The 24,006-nt window shown below is 36.6% G+C and overlaps 1 protein-coding gene across 2 annotated transcripts; it reads left to right on the top strand.

The window, feature by feature from the left end:
- The first annotated feature begins 475 nt into the window (after positions 1-475).
- Positions 476-22,066, top strand: FAM76B (family with sequence similarity 76 member B). Of its 2 annotated transcripts, none has more exons than XM_006050566.4 (10): positions 476-770; positions 1,622-1,686; positions 2,766-2,820; positions 3,850-4,005; positions 6,458-6,651; positions 10,276-10,323; positions 10,513-10,593; positions 11,241-11,373; positions 14,421-14,522; positions 19,431-22,066. In XM_006050566.4, exons 1-10 carry the CDS (start codon positions 684-686, stop codon positions 19,518-19,520), a joined length of 1,011 nt encoding a protein of 336 aa, XP_006050628.1. In that variant the 5' UTR covers positions 476-683; the 3' UTR covers positions 19,521-22,066. The 2 variants fall into 2 exon arrangements, with proteins under 2 accessions (XP_006050628.1, XP_006050627.1); XM_006050565.4 differs by having other exon boundaries at positions 477-770; positions 11,238-11,373.
- The last annotated feature ends 1,940 nt before the right edge of the window (positions 22,067-24,006 follow it).

Below are 24,006 nucleotides of genomic sequence, written 5' to 3'. Positions count from 1 at the left end.
CTTTCGGCCAATAACAAATACGATAAGGAGGGGCCTAGAGATTTGGTCCAATGGAAGTCAAGGGGAGAAAAAAAAAAAAAGTCGGGGCAGAGAGTAAACCTCCACAAACAACTGCCCAATTAGATTGGGAGCTCCCACGCAAACCTGGGACTGGCTGCTAGAAATAGCCGCGACCGGGGTCTCGGGGCGGGGCGAGTTTAAAGCTGCTTTCGCGCGCTGAGGCCGTCTGGCTGTTATTGGCCAGCGACGTCCTCCCTTTGTGGGCGCGCCCGGCGTAGCGGGGGTCAGAAGCTAGGCGGGGCGGCCGAGTGACGCAGTCGCCGCCTCAGCCAATCAGGGGTGGGGAAGGGGAGGCCGAGGAGGAAGCGGATCTGCCGCCGCGCAGCTAAACCGCAGCGAAACTCCCCGCTTCGTCTCCCTCCGCCGCTCTCGGGGCCTAAGCGGGAGCGGCTGGGACGGCGTCACTGGGTGGGCTGGGGCGGAAGTGGAGGCGGAGGGAGACGGCTGTGGCCGCGGGGCCTCGGGCTCTGGCGGCGAGGGTCTGGTGGGCGCGAGGCCGAGGGCGGGGGAGGAGGAGGAGGAGGAGCCCGCGCGGCCCGGGCGGCGGCGGCGGCGGCGTCCGAGTTCCCCGTGGGGCCCCGCCTCGGAGCGGGCGGCGGTAGAGGAGGAGGCTGAGGAGCAGGATGGCGGCCTCGGCCCTGTACGCCTGCACCAAGTGCACCCAGCGCTATCCCTTCGAGGAGCTCTCCCAGGGCCAGCAGCTCTGCAAGGTCCGTGGGCGCTGGGTGGCGGGCGGGCGGGGTTTCCTCGGCCGTGGCCCGAGGGAGCTGGGTGCCCGTGTGGCACTGCAGCCCCCCCACTCCCCCCCCTCTGTCTCTCCTCGCTGGCGTCTTGGGGGTTTGGAGTTCTCGCCTCCTCACCCAGAGACCCGGTTCTCCGAGGACCTGGGCATCCGCTGGGCAAGCCCCTGAGAGGAGGACAGAGCCCTGCCCTCTTCCAGGCGGCCCGAAAAGGGTCCGGGCCCCAGCAACGTTGAGGGGGTCTCGGGGTGGGGCTGCGTGAGGCAGCCACCTGTCTATGCCGCAGAGACCCCGGGGTGGAGACGTTTTCCTCTCGGTTTTCTGTCTGGTCTGTCCTCTCCTTCCACCGGGAGGCAGAGGACGGTGTTTGCACTTTCTTGCTAGGAACCCGAAGCCGCAGAGCTGATGGCATCCTCCTTCCCTGTCCGGGAAAGCGAAGCGTCTGGCTTGGGAACAGAATGCTCTAAGATTTGGAGCTCCTCCCATCCCATTAAAGCCGGGATGCTGTCTATGAGCGACGGTGCAAAATAACAAGTAGTTTCACATTTAACCAGTCCTTGGGGTCGGCCCTGACAGCTTTCTGTAATTTTCATCTGTTGAGTACCCCCCACATCTAATAAAGACAAAGACACCTAAGCCTTCCCTAAGGAATTATGCTGTAATTGGCCACTTACTTGATAAAATCACTCAATTGTCTTCGTTGGGGGACAGATTTTATTGACATTTCAGGCATTTGACTAGGTTAAGTAATAATTTTCCACAAGAAAAGTGAAATTTGGGACTTCGAGATAGATACTGACTAATATATTGTCTTATTACAGGAATGTCGGATTGCACATCCAATTGTAAAATGTACTTACTGCAGATCAGAATTTCAACAAGAGAGGTTTGTATATTGAACAGTTTTTGATTGTTAAAGGCAAAGTATTGTCTGTAAGGAATACTTGAGGCTTGTAACCCCATATATATATTAAAGCTTTTTTAAATAAAATGCTTTAGTTTCTCAAAATTTTAGTTGTAAGCACTTACTACATGTTTCTACATAGTAGGAGAGAGAATGTTCAAAAATTAATGAGTATTTTACAGCTATACTTTATACCTGAGGAAATAAAAAATATTGCAAGGAAAATATACAGTCTTGCTAATGAAAAGTGCAAATATCAATTGTTATTGTTAAGATGTGGGGGAAAAAAAAATGACAGGATCATCTTTTGCAGTTTGGTGGTTAAGTGCCTTCCAATGCAGGGGGGTGCAGGTTCCATCCCTGGTGAAGGAGCTAAGATCCAGCATGCTCTCAGGCCATCAAAAAAGAAAACACAAGAACAGAAAAAATACTTTAACAAATAATGTTTGTTTGTTTAAAGTCCGAGTAAGGACTTTAAAAATGGCCCACATCAAAAAAACTTAAAAAGGTAGAACGTTAGTGCTGACATGGACTTGAGGAAAAGTCTACAGCAAAGTCTAGTAACTTGTCACCAGTGGAAGAAAAACACATATCTTTTAATGGAGTGATTCCTGTTAGAGCCTCAGTACCCATAGAAGAGCTTATAAAAAGAATAATGAAGAATAATAATTTTTTCACAAGTAGGTATGAGCATCATAATAGTGAAGAGCGAACAATGGAAGGTTATGTAGGCACTGATTCTGTGCATACATAGTGGCAAGTGTGAAGATTTTGGAACTAAATAGGAAACAATAAAATTTTAGTTTTGTTTCCATTTAAAATATGCAATAAAAACGTGTATAAACATTTATCTTAATTAAGAGGAGTAAACTTAGATAAGACACAGCCCTGAAAAGATCTTATGTTGGTATTTTTGAAAAATTCTTTTTCTGTGTTAGAATAAGTTTTAAGTACTACTAAAGCAAATAGTACACTTTTACTGATAGTACACTTTGACTACTTGCTTTAGTTCAACATTGTGCTGCCTAAGTTTCATCATCTGTATACTATTTCCTTTTCAGCAAAACTAATACAATTTGTAAGAAGTGTGCTCAAAATGTGAAGCAATTTGGCACTGTAAGTATATCTTATATTTTTATCTTATTGGCACTGATCTGTTAATGCTTTCACAAAGGTTCACCTTTTAAAAAAAATATATCGCTGTGTTCTTAAATGTTTCAAAGTAGCATAATATTTCAGGAAAGAAACTTTCTATGGAGGGTCAACTGGGAAGACAACATTTTAAAACAGTCATATTATGTGCATGTTTATATATATTGAATTTCAATGTGATGTTTATGATCTTATTCTTTAAAGACTCAAATATAACAGACTCCTGATTTTAGAGAACCTACATATTCATAATTTGCATAATTATATTTTCCCCCTTCCTCAGAATCTCTGACAGTTTTTGTATATGGCACAGTGTTTAGGCATTTAGTCTCAAAAGTCAAGAAGTTATCTTAGTGTAGTTCTTTTCTTTTATGTATATTGCACTCATTATTGGTATATTACAGTCATGATTAGTAAAATCGCAGGCCTTAAGGCTTTCTAAAATCTGGGTTGTCTTGAATGTCAAAGAAAATCAAGGTATGTTTGTTACAGTTGAATTTGCATGTGCCAAATTTTTTAGTTGAAAACTCATCTGTTCATTGCATCATCTGTACTTATATATGATGAAAACTGCTAAATGTATGCTGAATAAATGATAAAGTAATTAACAGGACATTGTTAGTAGAAATTCTTTCCCTCAAATATGGATATATGAAACTTTTCTATAAGTGTGTGCCTTTGATTGGAACTTTTTTACATGTAGCTTTTGTATTATATAACATACTGTGTGAATCATAAATACATTTCTCATGGTGTTATTTATCTGTTTAATAGAGTAAAAAGTTTCATGAGTCTAGAAATAAGTGTTAGTAAATGAATCAAATGTCTTTGACTACAATAGAGCAACATAATTAACAAATTTTTTCACCCATTATGACATTTCCTTAATTAACTCCTGAAATATGTCCTGTGCACTCAGATTAGGTTATGCACCAAAATTTTAGTATTTTTAAATGTCTGAATTAAAGAAAATACATATCTGTTTTTTTCCAGCCTAAGCCCTGTCAGTACTGTAACATAATTGCAGCATTTATTGGTACAAAGTGTCAGCGTTGCACAAATTCAGAAAAAAAATATGGACCACCTCAGACTTGTGAGCAGTGCAAACAACAATGTGCTTTTGATCGGAAGGAGGAAGGAAGAAGAAAGGTATGTTTTATTTATGTTATGACATTTTCTGGAAATTAAATACATCACAAACAAGTTGGAAGTTTTTACGATTAATACATTACTGAAGCTTGATATATTCTTTGAGTCCTTGAAAGCAAGTGGTTAGATGATAGTTCACAAACAGTACATTTTCTCCTTGTTGGCGTCATATGTAGATTCATCTTGATCAATCAAGGTTACTCTGTTTTAAAAAGGGGGCTTACCTGGTAGCTCAGCTGGTAAAGAATCCACCTGCATTGCAGGAGACCCCGGTTTGCTTCCTGGGTCGGGAACATCCCCTGGAGAAGGGATAGGCTACCCACTCCAGTAGTCTTGGGCTTCCCTGGTGGCTCAGACGATAAAGAATCCACCTGCAATGTGGGAGACCTGGGTTCCATCACTGGTTGGGAAGATCCCCTGGAGGTGGGCATGTCAACTCACTCCAGTGTTCTGGAGAATCCCCATGGACAGAGGAGCCTGGCGGTCTACAGTCCGTGGGGTCGCAAAGAGTTGAACATAACTGAGTGACTAAGCACAGCACACATACTTTAAAAAATATTCTGTGATGACTATTCTGTACTGTATGGCTCCAATATTTTGCGTGGAAAAATTGCTGACTGCTTTTAAATCCTTTCAGCTACTTAACCTTTTGCTGGTTACTTGATGTTGCTAGTGTGAAAAAATATCTGATGGTGCTTCAGCATATATATATTTCTAAGTTAGTCATGTGCCTTTTGATTTGAGCCTCATATTTTATATCATTTTTTTTTCCTCTACCTCTAGTAAAAGTATGTGTATGTGTGTGACATTCCTTTGCTGAGCATTCATTCACACAGGCTTCCTGATGTCTGTCAGTGTCAACTGATTTGGAGAATGACTGTCACTTTGAGGGGCTCTCCTAGGTCCCTCCACAACAATATATGTACCCTAGTTGGAAAACGTGTCCCTTCAGCACTCTTGTGTGAACAAATAGAAGATAGAAACCTAATTTTTATAATTTTAGTCTTAATTTTGGAAAGAAATCTCCTTTTCTCCCCACTGATAGGCATACAGTGGACTTCCATTGTTTGTCATAGTTTTGTTCTATAAAGGTACTGCGAACAGTGAGTTAGTGAATATTGAACTGTGGCTCCTAGGGCAGTATGGGATTAGGTTCCTGCCTCTGGTCACAATCTGGTAGAGTCAATCAATATCTAATCCTGTTTTCTATATGTCTCTGTTTAAACACACCTTACTTAATATATATTGTTGATTGATTACATTGAACTTGAAGCAAACAGCGCTATAACTGCCTGATTGAATCTTACCTAACACAGGTATTTTCCACCTAAGGGCTTCCGGAGTGGCTTAGTGATAAAGAATCTGCATACCAATGCAGGAGACATGGGTTCGATCCCAGGGTTGGGAAGATCCGCTGGAGGAGGAAATAGCAATGCACTCCAGTATTCTTGCCTAGGAAATCCCATAGACAGAGGAGCCTGGTGGGCTATAGTTCATGGGTCACAAAAGTGTTGGACACGACTTAGCAACTGAACAGCAGTTTTCCACGTAAGGTACACTGCCACCTTGTGCTTAGGAACACTACATTACTTTAGCATTATACTTGGGGACAATGTTAACAGTGAAATCACCAATAAAAAGTAAAAAACAATAAAAAAATAAATACAATAAAAATAAAACAATAAAAAACACTAAGTAGACTGTGAAAAGGATACTTGTTTATAATGTGAGAGCTGAAAAAATGCAGCAGAACTTCACCTTGTTCAACCTCATCTGGGAACATTTGCAGTCCAGCTACACAAATTTTATGCTGCTCTGTGCATGTGGGTTTCCACTTCAATATTCTTGCCTAGAGAGTCCCATGGACAGAGGAGCCTGGCAGGCTATACAGTCCATGGGGTCATGAGAGTTGGACAAGACTTAGTGACTAAAGAGAGATGAATGTGGGTGAATGATCACAAAAGTGCTGCAAGTTGATTTAGGGGTGACATAGTTTTTAGCTTGTTAGGTGGTGAATTTGCAAATGAAAATTGGTTCTGTGTGTCATTCAATCTCTCCTTTTTTCTGTAAATTAACAGTTTTGCTGTCATGATAGATATTTTGTCTTTTTAGTAATAACAGTGATTTAAGAATTCAGGTTAGTGCTTAGATAAGGTTTCTTTGAAATATATCTGTCATCAATTTATGTTTATTTTCCAGTAATAAAACAAATTTCTCTCTATAAATTCAAATTCATCAAACTAATGGATGTCCATATATCATCCTTTGCCCTTTTGTGAGCCTCTAAATAAGTGTTTTCCCAAGATTCAAACAGTCTAATTTTACTTCCAGTTTGCAAAAATCTGTATGTGCAACAGAGAGAGTCAGAAGTTGATCAGCTTATCTTCACCTGGTTTCACTTATAGCCAGTTACAGGTACATTTAATCTGATATAAGTATTCTCTCTTAAAAGGTTGATGGGAAGTTATTATGCTGGCTTTGTACTTTATCATACAAGAGAGTTTTACAGAAGACAAAAGAACAGAGGAAGAGCCTTGGATCTTCACATTCAAATTCATCATCTTCATCTCTTACTGAGAAAGACCAGCATCATGCAAAACACCACCACCACCACCACCACCACCGTCACAGCAGTAGTCATCATAAGTGAGTACTTTGAAAGCGTGTTTTCCAGAGTCCTCTGTGGCATTTTAATACCTGCTTTTGGTGTTTAACTTTTTGTAAATGCTAGCTGTGTACTAGTTTAGTATGTGGTAAGCTTCTTGAGTGTCTAGGGCTATTTCCTCACTTTATTTAGTGTACAGGATTACACATAGTGTGTTAAGTTGTTTACCATAAATGTGAAGATCGGACATTTCGGGAATTACAGTATAAAGTTATCATGTAATGAAGTCAAAATACAAGTACACAGTTAATACTTCATTGATTCATGTTATCAAAAACCTCAATATTCAAAGAATCATTAGGATTTTACTTGTAAAAATTACATTTGCCTCAGTTACTATTTGGAGAAGGACATGGCAACCCATTCCAGTACTCTTGCCTGGAAAATCCCATGGATGAAGGAGCCTGGTAGGCTGCAGTCCATGGGGTCGCTAGGAGTCAGACACGACTGAGCGACTTCACTTTCACTTTTCACTTTCATGCATTGGAGAAGGAAATGGCAACCCACTCCAGTGTTCTTGCCTGGAGAATCCCAGGGACAGGGGAGCCTGGTGGGCTGCCGTCTATGGGGTCGCACAGAGTTGGACATGACTGAAGTGACTTAGCAGCAGCAGCAGTTCCTATTAACTTGTTTTGGTTAAAATAAATTTTAACCAGTGACTAGGAAATGTATTTTGTATTTTTGGAGAACAGATTGTAACACTATCATTTGTGACTGTGATATAAACATTCTAAACATTGAAGATTCCCAAAATGTGAGACAAAAATCTTTCTGAGTAGTGGTACTTTGCTGTTTTTAAAAAGAGGAACTGTATTCAAATATCAGCTACTTGATTTTTAAATTGCCTTGGGAAGAAAAGTTAAATAGTAGTAATATAGTAATCCTTAATGTGTGTAAAGGTTTTTTTCTTAAATGTGGCTTTAGTCTTCATGAAAAATCAAGACTATTAAAATGCAAATAAAATACAAAAATTAAAATGGAGAAAAAAGGGACATGATACACACTGAGTTTCAGGAGAATTTATTATATTTTCTCAAATAATCTCTGAATGTTTTTTAAGTTCTAGGTAGTCAAAACATAGTTTCATGTACAGAAAACTGATGTCTGCCACATTTAGGAACACGGATGATATATTTGGAGTATTTTATAGGTCTGTCTAGTAAACAACATTTGATTCTGAACTTTAGGCAAGCACACGTATCAGATTATGGGGGTTCATGGAGGCACGGATGCTGTTTGCTTCTCTAGCCGTGTTTCATTTGTCGCTGTGCTGTAGTGCTTTCTGAATGTAGCGGTGGTAGATTACATAGTGCTTTCTAACCTGGCTACTTTGAAGAAATGTTCTGATCTCTGTGTCGGAGAATTACAGTTAGGAGCAAAGGAGCATAAATCTTCCTTATTTTCACTTCTTGCTTTAGGGAAAAATATGAAAAAATAACTACCATGATGGTAACTGGCAGACCTACTTCTCAGACTCAGCGGAAATATCTCTTTTCCTTGTCCTTTACGGATAAATTTGTTCTGGCATGAGGTGAAAGGACACACGCACATTGTGTTTGTTAAGATCTAACATTGTCACAGTAACTTAATCTTTTGAAAGAATGACAGGTTTCAAAAGTAAAGGGAAAGAGAATGGATTGATTTTTTAATTTTCCTTTTGATTATTTAAGAAGTGTAAATACTATTTTGTATGTGATGAGTAGGCAACCAGTTGGTGGAGTCATATCTGAAATTCAGTGGATGAGGATGATTACAGACAGTTTACATATTGTGATATAAATTGATGGGTGTTGGAGGAAGGAAGAAACTCAGGTTAATATGGATACAAGAAAAGCCCACCTCAGAAAGCTGAGATTCCAAGTGTTTCTATTAAGTCACTATTGTGGTTTTTCTCATTTCAAGGTCTGGACTTTGCCAATGCATATGACTTGCCAGTGCTTTTAATGAAATTTGTAAGAGAAAATGGCAACTGAATTCCTCAGTAGTGTTACTGTTTCCCACCACAAGTAGAGAATAGCTCAGGTTGATAGAATTTCAGCTGTTGTTTCCTTGGCTTATTTATTTATAGCTGATTCTTAAGAACATGGTTAAAAAACTTGTACAGCTACAACAGCAATAAATTTTATACACACACATAAACACATGTACATATTTGTATTGTGTATGTAGCACTGTACTAAATATTTTACATATATAACTCATTTAATCCTCATATTCCCTATAAGCTATGCATTATATCCATTTTGCAGATGAGGTAATTGAGGCTCAGGGATTTTCAGTAAGTTGCAAAAGGTCGCACAGCCCAGGTCATCTAACACCTCTTATATTGTATAAGGTTCAAGTGGACCCTTGAACAACAAATTTAAACTGCATAGGTCCACTTATATACTCAGACTTTGTTTTGTTTTACTCAATATTTACTATAGTTCATGATCTGTGGTTGATTGAGTCTAGATGCAGAACCTCCTAAATGGAGGACTGACTGTGCAAAGATTTTCAACTGCTAGAAGGATCAGTGCCCCCAAAGCCCCACATTGTTCAAGAGGCAGCATTTTACGTGGTTTCTGATATATACATAGGAGATGCTCTGCATGTGTTGAATGAATAAACTAGAGGTTAGTGAAGGATTGGCTAATGGGAAAATACAGGAGAAAGGTATGGACATTTCATAGTGAATTATTAAGTGGCTATTAGCATTGTGGCATAATGCAAAAGTAGGAGTACTGTAGTAGCAATTACAAGGGGCTTACCAGGTGGCTAAGTGGTAAAGAATCCATCCGCCTGCCAAGCAGGAGACCACAAGTTTGATCCCCTGAGTTAGGAAGATCCCCTGGAGAAGGAAATGGCAACATATTCCAGTATTCTTGCCTGAGAAATCCCATGGACAGAGGAGCGTGGCATGTTAGTCCATGGAATCGAGTCGCACAAGTTGGACATGACTTAGTGACTAAACGGCAGCAGTAGTTATAAGGAAAAGTAAAATCACTTGTTTCTATGAGATTTCCCCATATTTGCAGCTTGACTGCTCTAGAGTACAGCCTAATGAAAGACTGGAGACTTTGGAGGAGAGGATTCTTAGGAAAAGTAGAAAAGAAAGAAAGAAATTCAGATATTTCCTGGTTTAGCCTGACACACTATTCTGAGCTACCTGAGTTACTCCGGTTCATCTCCATGTAGGATTATTAGGAAGGCCTTAACTTTAAGATACAATATCTTCTGTCTAAAATAGTAAGGGTAGCCTAAGTAAGATGATTTTCCGACTTTATCATTATAGAACCCTATTACGTTCGTTTTCATGCTCATATACCCTATCCCTTAATGTGATATTAAATTGAATTATAAAAATCCTAATTAAAAAGAAAATTCAATCCCTATCATTGTATTTTTCTTAAACAAGATGGCCAGTAGTCATTTGATTAGAATTTATTTTATTAAAATGTGATTTATTCAATAAATTAGCTTAGTCTGAAAACTTAGTTGAATATGCCTTTCATTGAACAAAAGAGTATAAACATGTATCATTTGATTCCATTGGGAAGAATGCTGTTAAAATGTTGATGTTTTAAATAAATGTTGTTATTAGATGTAATTTGTGTATTTTTCAGAATCAGCAGTCTGAGTCCAGAACAAGAACAGGGACTGTGGAAACAGAGGTAAATATGTTAATATATTTCCTGAAATACTTTGACATGTATTTTAAAAAATGTGACATTTCTTTACCTTTGTTACTTAGGCTTTAAAAAAATTGATATTCAGTAATGTTTTAGGGGAAGAAAAATATATTTTCCTTTGGTGCCTCTTCCCTTTTTACTCTAATTATTTTTATTAATGTTTGGTTTCAGCCATAAATCCTCTGCAGCAATTCAGAATGAAACTCCAAAGAAAAAGCCCAAATTGGAATCTAAGCCATCTAATGGAGATAGGTAAAAATTAATTCCTTTAGTGCTGTGAAAATTCAACTTAGTTGAACAATTATGGCTGGTTGCCAGTTATTACTAGGTAAAAGAATAGAAACATGTATCTTCTACATTGACTTCTTTGAGTCACCTCGAAGAGTAAACATAATCAGTTAAAATTTTTAACTTAATTTTAGTAATAAGAAAGTGGCACTGAACTATGTTATTCTATTTGGGGCATAAATTTGGGTTTTGAAAAAAAAGTCTGAATTCTCTGTATCTTAATTATTCTTCAGTGAAACACAAAACTAATTTTGATATTTGAGATTGACCTGCTTGGAAAATGTTTTTAGATTTAAAGTATTATGAGAGTGACTTTGTTTTAGTTCATTAGCCAAAAGTTTGCTGATGTTACTGTACAAATTGGCTGCCTATTGCTTTACACTAGAAGTATTGACCCCCTAAAAGCTAATACTGAATTATATTTCTGCAGGTGTATGTAATGTGTGCCATTAGTAAGGTAATTTGCCAGTTGCATCCATTTCTGTCAGGTACATATTTTTTTGCATTAGCCTTAAGGATGTTTGTGGAATTGTCTAATTTATGCAATTTGAACACCTGCTAATTTTCCTTCTACTTCATTTAACTGTATTTTACTTTTTTCTTTTTAGTAGCTCTATAAATCAGTCAGCAGATAGTGGGGGAACAGACAATTTTGTCCTTATAAGTCAACTGAAAGAAGAAGTGATGTCACTTAAACGTCTCTTACAGCAGAGAGACCAGACCATTTTAGAAAAAGATAAAAAGGTAAGTACATGGCTCACTGAAGCCTGGTAAGATTTACATCTTGACTATTGCTTGATAACTGCAAATTTTACTAGACTTTGTTTAATAACTTCTTAATGTGTGTTGTGCATGATTCTTACAAGACACAGAAGTGCAAATTGGAACCTAAGCCATCTAATGATGAAACATAAAAACAGTATTTCAGAATTTTAGTTCTCAGAATTAGTTGAGGGTTATAAAATTCAAGTAATTTCTGGATATTAGTTTCACTAAGCCAGAAATCTAAAGTTAGGTCTAATGTCTTAATTTGAAAACGAGATATAAATGAATATTGTGTCAATTCTTTTGATAAAAGAAAGTAATTGAATTGAATGCAGTCTTTTATATACCAATTGTCTATTTCAATCAGGATCAAATAACAGGTGAAAATTAATGCTATGGGAATTTCCTATGTGATAGTGATTAGCTATATATAAGGTGGAAAGTAAATCCGCTTATTGGAACTTTATAAGTTAGATCAAGAGGAATAATCAAATATACAGTCTGTTTAGTAAAAAGTTGTAATACTTTCTTTGTGCACTTTAGCTGAATTGTACCTCTTTGGGCCTCAATTTTCTCATTTTAAAAATGAGAGTATTAACACCATCTCATGGGATGATTGTAATGAAATGAAAATGTAAAGTCTGTGTAGAAGTGCTCATAGCTGCTATTACTGGGGTCTGGTCATCTTTGAGGGTAGAACCTACTTCTGTACTTGTTTTATGGTCCTGGACTATCTAGTTTGACCTACTTCAAACATTATTGCAATAGGAAAACATTAAAAATACTCTTCTTAAAATTACGAACGAGACATAATTACGAGTGTAGCTGTCTCTGAGTATCCACGGTAATGCTTGAATCTAAGTTGGCTTATACTTCTGACATTCATGTAAAAAAATGTAACCTTTACATTACATTTTCCCTGACCTTGACAGTTAACAGATTTAAATTTATTTTAATACATTTGTACCTTACCTTTTAAGCAAATTCAATATATGAAATTTAGAATTGACATAAAAGTAGCAAAATTATGAGTGTCTTATTTTTTATGGTTCCTTTTGCTTAGTAACAGAATATATTCAGTTAGTTTTAATGAAAATTTGTTTTACACTCAAAATTTCAGAGAAATTTCTGTTACACAAAGACAGGTCTATCTGTACTAACCTAGATAAAAGTTGAGTAAAATGGTAAGTTTACTATAAAATAGCAATGATTCCAAAACCAAGTAGTAATGAATTGTGGAATTTTGGCTTCCTTAGATTTTGTTTTCTTTTTCTAGCATGACTAGGCTGTTAGTGCACTTAGGTAAAAGTTTTCTGTTTTTGTTAGCGTTCCTTTTTTCTTAAACACTGATGGGCATGGAAATTCTCAGTATTTTGAGCAAAATAATCGTAAGCCTAAAAATAGCTACATATTTACACCTTTTTCTTACAATGTAAGTGTAAGACAGTCATGTTATTTTCTTGAATTTAGTTCACTTCATTCAGTGACTTCTGCAGCCAGCCACATACTAGATCAGAAGGATAGAAAGATAGAATAATAATAAAAAAAAAAGACATGTTTTTATTTTTCAGAACTTTAATAATATGGAGACAACTTACAACATACAGATGAGAATATCATAGTTTATCTGTAGTGAACTGGCATTTCAGCACAAGAATTCCTCTGTAATATAGAAAGCAGAATTCAGTTATTCTTTGAATTTGACAAAAGCGAGAGCTTTTATTCAGAAAATCAGAATATAAGAAACTGTGACTTCCTTTTTCTCTTTTTGGTGTACTTCTTTGTTTAGTGATTACTGGGTAATTACAGAAAAGAACCTGCAAACCTTTAAAACTTACATAATGAAAACCATTTAAAAATAACCAGAAGCATGTAGAATCTACAAAAGTGGTAAAGATGATCTTATTTGTAAAGCAGAAGTAGGTATGCAGACATAAAGAACAAACATGGATACCAAGGGGAAAGGTAGGAGTGGGATTGACATTACTATACTGTACTGCTATGTATAAAGTAGGTAACTAACGAGAACCTGTAGCACAGGCACAGGGACGTCTACTTGGTGCTTTGTGGTCCCCTAAATGGGGAGGAAATCCAAAAGAGAGGGGATATACGTATATGTAAGGCTGATTTACTTTGTTGTACAGCAGAAACTGACAGAGCAGTGAAAAGCAACTATATTCCAATTTAAAAAAATAATAAAAAGCAATCAATCAATAAAAATGACCAGAATCTTTCTTCTACCTGGTTCTTTTATTGAAATTATATAATACCAACTTATTTTTTAGTGTGAAGTCAGGAGATTTTATATCTTTAGGCCATCTATATTTATGAAGAAAAATTGTCATGTAGTTCGCTGTCTTTCTCAAATCCCTTAACTTTTTTAAGTTGTCTAAGTGCAAATTTTAAAGTAACCCTCTTTCCTTTCTCATTCCATGTTAGTTGTATTTCTGTGTTCTGTTCTCCATCTTTACCTCAGATCTTAGGTGGTATCAGATACAGAGTTCTGGACATAAAGTTTAAAGGAAAAAGCAATATAGCTTTCAGTTGATAAAACTGTTTCTCTGTTTTTCATACTTGTCCAGTGTGAACCTTTTTTCTTTTATCATTGAAAGATTATTGTAACCTGAAACCAGTTGTACTGTTTACTTTGTTTTTATATTTGAAGTATGTTTTAACCGAAGCATTTTCCAAAGCATTAACCACTAAGCTTTCCTGTTGGCATACCAGTTGCCAAATTCTGTGTCCAGTGAAACTACCTTAAAAAGAAACAAAAACAGCAACTTCTCAAAATTTTACTGATGTTTAAATATTATCTTAATATTAGTGTTAAACTAGTAAATTAGAATTCATTTCACAAAACAGAAATTCTAGATAAGTTACAAAACGCAGGAATCTGTTAACATTCTCCATTTAATAATGAATTGTGAGTTTACTGTGAAAAATATTTAAAATGATGGGTGGGTGTTTATCAGGTTGTATATATGCATATATATGAATATTTATCTATATATTTTTTAACCTTTCAGTTAACTGAACTTAAGGCGGATTTTCAGTACCAAGAGTCAAACTTGAGAACAAAGATGAACAGTATGGAAAAAGCTCACAAAGAAACAGTGGAACAACTCCAGGTAAATGAGATAATTTATGTAAACTGTTAGGCAAGGATGGCTAAACATGGTTAATAGTATTCTTTCTCTTAGAATCATATTGGTATCCCTACTTTATGCATATCCAGAGCACTTTCAGCTTTGATTTTGTGTTTATAATAGTTTTTAATCCTGCTCCCATTAAAAGTTGTTGCTTGAAATCACTTGATAGAGGGGATTCAGTAGATTAAATCTGAAAACTTTTGCCTGAAATTTAGATGGAGTTTTCAGATTCGTGAAACTAAGGTGAAAATTAAGTTTAGTACACTGTGTAGCTATTCTTCTGTTTCCTCCCAGATATGGAGAAGTAGAGGTACACACCGATTTTTAGGGACCTCAAGTGAAGGAAGTTCATGCTGCATGCAGAGAAGCAAGGCCCAAGAGTGCCCCTTAACCTTTGGACTACGATTTTCAAAGTGCCAAGCAGAGCTCTGGGCTTTCTTGGTGGCTCAGATGGTAAAGAATCCGCCTGCAAAGTGGGAGACCTGGGTTTGATCACTGGGTTAGGAAGATCCCCTAGAGCAGGGAATGGTAATCCGCTCCAGTATTCTTGCCTGGAGAATCCCCATGGATAGAGGAGCCTGGCGGGCTACAGTTGATGGGGTTGCAAAGAGTTGGACATGACTGAAACAGCTCAGCAGCAGCAGCAAATAGGGCTCTCAGTATCCACAGGAGGGATCCTGTACAAGCCAGCCTCCGAGTACTGCAGGGTGTACTCGGTAGGGTTTCTGTATATAGAACAACTGAATGGTGATGCCAGGAGTCACCACGGTGACAAAGAGGGTGGTGTCTGAGGTCTGGCACACAGAGATGGAGAGCATCCAACATAGACACAGGTTATCCCCTTCTTCAAGCCTTTTTTCACCCCGGTCTCATGAATTTAAAAATCAGACGCACTAAGTTAATTACATGTTCTATCAATATATACGTTCTGACATTTGTTGTCTTAAAAGCATAGAAGATGGCAGCACACAGACTTCGGGCCATTCGTTGGGAGAGTGCAGCTTGGGAAGGAAGGAATTAATACTGCCCTACCTTTTTTTTTTTTTTTTTAAACAGTGTAACACCAAGGGATATTTGCTGTTCCTATCTTTTGGTTTTGTGTTCTTCACATAGCTTACATTGAGTAAGATTGTAAAGTGGATTAGGAACTTGTTGAAATTCAAGGTAGAGGTCGTCTAGTCCTAATGCTGATCTTACTGTCAAAGAATTGTGAAGAGAAACTTCCGTAGAACCTGACACATACTAGACGTTCAGATAGTTTGCCGAATGAGTGGAGATTTATGGAAATACCCATCAGCCCTCTTTTCTGAGAGATTTGCCCTTTTTATATACTAGGCTTCTTGTACATTATCGTTTCTCATCCACCAGCAAATAGTAGTTTTATTTTGTTTTACTCATTCAGTTGTTAGTGCTGAGTGTTTACTGGAAATAAAATCTTCTGCATGGTGATCTCCAGTTTGATGTAGCCAAAACAGGAATAAATTCAGAATGATACAGCAAAAAACCTGTGAGCAGTACTTAAATTTGATAAACCTTAGTACGTCTCACTGTTCAGAAGAGCAGTTCGTTGTTTGATTTTGTAGTTGTAAGCACAGGGGACTTCTCTTTGACATTTTAGTCTGTTTAGTATCCTTAGCCCACCTCTTCTTGGTTGATAGCTGAAATTTCATAGAATAATAACTAATAATAACATGGAAGTGTACATTTTCAACATAATTTTATATAGGCTGTTTTATTTGCACCTTAGTGTAACTTTGAGTTATGTGATGTCCTCATTTTACACATGAAATTGTGGAAACGTAGTCAGAAGTGGCATAGAAACCTACATCTTCTAACTCAGATTTAAGTATACTTTCTTCTGTTCTGCACTGTCTCCCACCTCAGGTTACTCAGGTTTTGTGTTTCATTCTTGCTGTTAGACCACTTCCCTATTTGTGTTATTGGTGACCTTCTGTCACAGTTAAGTATCCTCTTTTAACCCCATTCCCCTTAGCAGCCATGTACCTGAGTAAATATAGTGAACTGTTTTTCTTATCTTTTTGTGAAAAGAAATTGAACACTGAAGCAGAAAATTTACCTTGTTCTAATAGCTCTCAAAACATTTGAAATTACCAAACCTGAAAAATAATCATTGAGCAACACAAAAAAACTGTCCCCAAAAAAACAAACCCCTTAACAAAACCCAGCCAACCAAACAGTAACCAGATTATCTGAAATATCAGAAATACCCAATAAAAAAAACACCTTCATTTAGGGGATAAGGTGATAAAAAGGAAAAGGGAAATAACATTTGCGTGCCTGCTGTATACCAGCCACTGTGTTAGGTTAAGTGTTTTGTATATTTGATTAGTTCTTTCAACCCCTGTTGAGGTAGATGGTGTGAGTACAGTTTTACATATGAGAAAATAAATTTCCAATTACATAGCAGATAAATGGCAGAACCAGGAATCAGAGAAGGATCTGTGATTCTTAATACATATTCTTTCCTTTAGGCCAGCATTTCTAAACATTTTCAACTTGCTTAAGAGTTCTTAAATAATTGATTTTTGCATGGTGCGTAATAAAGAAGTAATAAATACGAGGATAAAACTTTTAATGCATATAACTAAATATTATTATAAAGTGTATTTTAATTATATCAGAATAAGATTTAGACTTGTGTCCTTTTAGCAACTGACCGTTGATTTTTCTTAAAGGCTTTTTTCTTACATAATTTATCAGCAAATTTAATGATGTGATTAGGATACTAAATAATACATGCAGATTGAAAATTCTCTGCTAAAGAATTAAAAGGAAAAACTTTTCAATACCTAATGTTTTTTTAATATTTATTTATTTTTAATTGATGATTGCTTTACAATATTGGTTTGATGTCTGTCATCAACATAAATTAACCATAGGTGTACATATGTCCCCTCCCTCTTGAATCTCCCTTCCACCTGCCGCCACCCCCACCCCTCTAGGTTATCACAGGGCCCCAGTGTGAGTTCCCCGAGTCATACAGCAAATCCTCATTGGCTGTCTGTTCACGTATGTTAGTGTATGTGCCGGGAGAAGGCAATGGCACCCCACTCCAGTACTCTTGCCTGGCAAATCCCACGGACGGAGGAGCCTGGTGGGCTGCAATCTATGGGGTCGCTAGGAGTTGGACACTACTGAGCGACTTCACTTTCACTTTTCACTTTCATGCATTGGAGAAGGAAATGGCAACCCACTCCAGTGTTCTTGCCTGGAGAATCCCAGGGACAGGGGAGCCTGGTGGGCTGCCATCTCTGGGGTCACACAGAGTCGGACACGACTGAAGTGACTTTGCAGTAGCAGCAGTGTATGTGCCTCCATGCTGCTTTCCATTTATCTCATCCTCTCCCTCTTCTCCCCCACCCTTGTAATATCTAATGTTTGAGTTCTTGTATTTCATACTTAGAATATGACAGTTATAAACTCATTGATATTTTGTTTATTTTTTAATCATGAATGAGAAAAGGTAGTTTAAAAGTTAACTTTTTAATGGTTTGCTATGTCATTGTAAACACTTCTACATAATGTAGCTTACAGATCTGACAGAGATCTCTTTGGAACAACTTTGCAAACATTTCCTTTTTTTATGCCCTTCATTAGTTTGTATTTTAAAATTTGTTTCTTAAGATTCCTTGTTTTAGCCAGTGAGTCTATTATAAATTAAGTAATATATGTAGCTAACAATGAAAAGAAAACAATTTATGACTACCGTATTTACTAGGATGGTCAACTGAGTGTTACACCAGTTGATAATGAGTGTGTGCATTTGACTTTCACTAACTGCCAGGCATTCTCATTGATTTGTCCTCTGAGTTTCTCAAACTAGTTCTAAAGGGAAAATAAAAATCCTTTTAGATTCTTTATGGTTCTCTGAAATTGAATTTGAAACTGAAAGTCCTAATTATAACCTTAATTATTTAATAATCATGGAATAGAGAAATGCTGTTAATCATGCAGTAGAACGTTAAAAAATGATTTGACTTGCAAATATAAGATAGCTAGGTTATTTGCATTTTGGGGGTCGTCATGGGTATTAATTACGGAGAATTTGATTGGAGAAGGTTGAGGTGCTAAGTACAAAGCCTGAGACAGGTTTGTTTTTCATGAAACTGCTTTAAGATTGTAAACTGAGAAGGCAGTGTTACCTTGCCATACAAAGGCTAAAATTAGAAGATAAAGCACTGAGGTTAAAAAAGTCTAGATAATAAAAAGATCTTAAGACCTGTAAAGGAAAATGATTTTCAAACATAAGCCACAGTGATGATGTATAACTGCTCAAATTATATCAAAGCCAATACCAGATTAACTGTTTGCCATTTAAAGGAACAACAAAAGACCAGAAAGGTGTGGTTCTGATTGGTGCTTCAAAAAAAATGATTTAAGTGTCGTTAACAGAGGAGTCTGTTTGGCAAAGCAGTAAAGTCTGTACATTTTTGCAAAAAGGACCTCTTATGCGTGTTTTATAAGGTATACACATCAAAATGAAGGTCTTTATAGTTCTGGAAATGGTCCTCTCAAATTATCACTTGAATTATTTGATCTTATTCATTATAAAATAATACTTACATTCATAGCTTTTGCTTCATGTTTTTACAATAAAGCTGAAATATTTTCCCCGTATTTAAAAACCTGACCCTGTTTTAAATGGATTCACTTTAAGTTGCTTTTTTTGTAACCAGTTGAATCTTTGGACAACAATCGCATTAATATGGACATTTACAAAGGGGGGCTGACAAACCAATCTAAAGTTTTCCTTTTACATATCAAAGAGATGAGCCTAAATACTTCTTTCATTCTGATAGTGTGTATTCTTCAGCATGGCTTAATATTTGAAATATTTTTAATGGTAAATGTTTTTGTCTCCCACAGGCCAAAAACAGAGAGCTACTCAAACAGGTTGCAGCGTTGTCAAAGGGTAAAAAGTTTGACAAAAGTGGAAGCATATTAACATCCCCTTGAGAAAGTGCTTATTCGTTAAGTGTTTCTGCTGAAAATGTAAAATTTGAAAAAAATTCTGTGAAGCCCTTAAATTCTGTGTAGTGAAAAAATATTTTTGCACACCAAATGAATTGGCGTGTTTCCTATTCACTTTTGTAATTGATATACAGCATTTTTTAAGTTGTAAAACATTGAAATGAAACTTCAACTGGTTTGAAGTAACTTTTTAATTATTTGATATCCAGGAACTTTTTTGCCAGCAATAGTATTAAACAGTTGTAAAGGAGTGCATGACTAGTGCCCTTTATAAAATGCAACATGCAATAATAGAGTAGGATGGTTTTCAGAAGTCAGAACAGCAGGGCTTTTTGTTTGTTTTTTGTTTTACACTATGCTAATTTCATATAAACAGTTTTCAATTCAGAAATACAAAAACTTTTGAACAAGAAAAATTGTGAACACTGGTTTTTTGGTAATTGTGTTTATACTTTTCATCAACATGAAATAGAGAATCATGGTGCTTTTATTAAATGAACTTCAGAGTATATGTAAATATGTTTTTAAAAGTTACATTGTTAACATTAGTTAGTAAACTAGTATTTTCATTATTGGTATAGGAATTAATGTTTATTGTACAGTATCCAAGGTAAAATGTGTTTGTTTTGTAAAAACTACTGTAGATTTTTACTTACAAGTGCCTTTTTGCCACCTAATGTTTTTATTTATAGGAATGCTGATCTTTTGTACATACGGTTTGTTTTAAAATCATGTTTAATAAATGTTTGTATATAAATGCATATGTACAGAAGCCTATTTCAAAAGGAAAAGTTGCTAGTAAAATGTTTGCGGTTGCATTAAGAACTGACAATGCATTAGACTTGAGATGATTTCGTGGTTTGTTTCTGTGTGGTATGGGAAACTGTTGGTCATTGAATTCATTGAATTATGTTAAAATAGTTCCCAAAAGATTTAATTTTAAATCAGTATGGGTAGAATAATTTTATTTTTTATGTCATGTGGCTTCATGTTCATATTTTGTGAGTTACATGTTTTATTTTTCTTTTATTAAAATTAAAAAAAAATTTTCTTCAATGGTCCATATATCTGCTTTCTCTATAATATGTGGCTATCTAAGTTAATATTTATGTATACCATACTTAAATTGTAAGTTTAAAGCAAATCTGGAAAAATTAAATATCTTTTAAATCATTCTGTGATTATCTTTGAATAAATTGGAATCTACTGTAAGATTCAGGCACTATTTATAAGAAAATTATATCAGAGTCTTTAAAATTGTCTATAAAAGGTTAAGGGTAGGGTGGGATAGGTTAGGAGAAATTATTGACTAACTGCATTCTGATCCAGTGGTTTTCAGCCTGTAATAGAATTGATCTCCTACTTAGTAAATGCCAATTCAGACTTTTCAGTTCATTTTTAAAGTATCAAACATTGCCAGGTATACTGTACAGAGTAGAAAGTCTCCTCTTAGGAATTTATGGGCAAGGATAAATTTGTTTTTAGTAAATTGTTATTAAATTTATCAGTTTTGAAGATTGGTTTCTAAGAATGTCCTATCCTCTTTCCTCAGAACACAGGATGATTGTATTAATTGTTTTTAACATAATTCATGTTTCAGTAGATTGTTCCTAAAGTTTCATTTTAAACTGATTTCAAATAATTTTTTATCCAGTTTGAATACATATAATCTAGGGTAATTTTCAAGTGATAGTAAAATATTGAATCAGTCAGACTTGGAAAAATTAAACCAGTTTGTTTTTATGAGACCTCATGCAATAATTTTCCTAAATTTAGTACTCTCAACAATGATAGCTAATGCCTTCCTAACACAGATTTTAATGTTTTCAGGATTTGCTAAATTCATAATACAGTCATTACCTTTCTTTAAAATTTATACTGTTTGTATTCTGGATTCATAGCCATTTGTCAATCCACAGTGGTCATTGTGGTTTTAAAATAAACTGTGTAATAGTTCTTACACCTTGTTGGAGCTGCTACAAAAGAAAGGTGCCCCTTCCCCTTTTTTGTAGGTAAGCAATTAAAAATTGAAATCAATCTAAATAATTAAGCTTTATAAATTTGGAGGCTAAAACATTTTAGGGGCTTCACAGTATTTAGTCCTAATTAAATGCCTCTCTTTATTCCATGACCTGGTTTTATAACTTAATTATTTTGCAATTGTATAAATTAGTAATGAGTCCCAGTCCTGGATCTGTAGTGTATTGACCTAATGACCTAATATCCTCTCAATGTGGACCTGTAAGGAGATACTATGGTGTGCCGTATATTGTGCTTTTTTAGGCTGCTTTCAGCTATTGATTAGCATTTACCAGTGAGGGTCATTTTGGCTCCAGTTATTTATGTATTAATAGCCTGTGAATATTGCAGTCCTTTTTAGATTGTATTGGTTTAAATATGCATTCTGCAGTGAACCTGTTAAGCTGTTCACATGTATAGACTATTGAAATACTGTACCTGTACACATCTGACTGTTGACATTTTGTACTTTTTTCTAAATCCAATATTTCACAATAAAAACTCATCAAAAATTTTGTATTGGTTTCTTGTTGCTGCAGTAACATCTTTCCATAGATTTAGTGGCTTAAAACAGCACGTATCAGTTCTCTTACAGTTCTGGAGGCCAGAAGCCCCAAATCAGTCTGACGGGGGTGAAGTCAAGGTGTGGGCAGGGCTGCTTCCTTCATGAGGCTCCAGGGGAGTAACTATCTCCTTGCCTCTTCCAGCTTCTGGAATGCATTTCTTATATTCTGTGGTTCTTTGCCACTTGCTCCATCTTCATACTCAAACTACAGCATCTTCAAGTCTCTGCCTCTGTGGTCATAGATCTCTTGGTCATAGTGTCTCCTTCCCGCTTATTAGGACCTTACAAGGATGAGGACGTTGTCGGGAGCTCGTGGATGATCAACACAGTCTCCCTGTCTCAAGTCTTTAACTACATCCACATACTCCCTTTTATCATGTAAGGGAACATAGTCGTTTATATGTTCTAGGGATTAGGACTTGGATGACTCGAGGCAACATTATTGAGGCTGCCATAAACTTCCACAGTTTTCCCAGTACAAGGCTCTAAAACAATAGATTAGAGAGCATTGATGCAGGCCAAATGTAATTTTCCTACCTGTTAAGACTGCTTTTGTGAAATACTTTTCTGAAAAAATTTTGTAAATTTTTATTGTGCTATTTCAAAGCAACAATAGATGCATCAAGCTATATGTAATTAAGCCTTTGCAAGTGCTGGAACGTGACTGGAAGCATGCTAGATGATAGAATGAGAGTTATGATAGAATAAGAGTTGAAGATTATGACTTCTTAATTTATAGCCTGTGTGTGTGTGTGTGTGTTTCTCAGTCGTGTCCGACTGTGACCCTATGGGCTGTATCCCGCCAGGCTCCTCTGTCTGATTCTCCAGTCAAGAATACTGAAGTGGGTAACCATTCCCTTCTCCAGAATTCATAGCTTAGCTGGGGAGATAATATACATGAAAAAATACCTAGAACTTAACTTCACTATTAAAAAAGGCAATAGAGGCTAACAGCTTTTAGCACGAGCATTCCCATAACTGTGGGCAAGGTTAGTCTATATCATTGTTTTCTCGAACCTGAACATGTGTCAGTCAGGGATGGGGTGGTGGGGCTCAGCCCAATTCTTGAGTCCATACCTCTGGGATGGGGCCCCAGACATTTCAGACTCAGGTGAGCCTGATTCCTCTGATGCAGAGCCCACACCTTAATGAGCAGTTTAAAAAAAAAGCTTGAGGAGGTTTAAGGGACATTGAGTGGAAGCCATGTTGAGAATTGGAGAATAAATTTGGAAAAGGTTTTGGAGATGCATTTTAAAAGCAGTTTGGGTAGAGTCTCCATAGAAGGAAGAGATGCGAGACCAGAATCATTTTTTTCCAACTGCTTTATTATATAGCCAAAGAAACGGAGCAGGCAAGGGCAATGACTTAAGTATTGACTTTTATTAATGTCCTGACATTTTCTAAAAAGCATTTGAGGTCACTTGGTTTAAGTGATTTGTAACTAGCCAGTTTGCAACATAGTTAAAATCAGTTTTAGGGAGAAATGTGTATAGTCATATCAGAGTTGAGGATAGGGAGGAAAGTCAGTTGGATGCAACAAGCTTACGGGCAGAGAAAATCTCCATTCTCAGCAATGACTTGACATATAAGGCACAGACATTGTTTTTTTAATTGACAAGAAAATGGTAGATGGTTCAAGCCCAGTGTTTCTTCTCTCATGTTTAATGTAATAGGGTTGTATTTGGAATATATAGTGCTAGTCACCACTTTTCAAGAAACACATAGTATGAAAAGTTACATGATTAGAGGGTTGAAAGCGATTTTGACTAAAATGATTGACTTGTTTCCAAAATAGAGATGAGACCCACAACCCTATCAAAAACGAGGCCAGAGAAATGAACAGATAGTCATAGGAAACATGCACACGGTTCTTAACCTTGTGAAAAG

Source organism: Bubalus bubalis, chromosome 16 (assembly GCF_019923935.1).
Source record: "Bubalus bubalis isolate 160015118507 breed Murrah chromosome 16, NDDB_SH_1, whole genome shotgun sequence".
NCBI lineage: Eukaryota > Metazoa > Chordata > Mammalia > Artiodactyla > Bovidae > Bubalus > Bubalus bubalis.
This window is presented reverse-complemented; position numbering and strand designations above follow the sequence as displayed.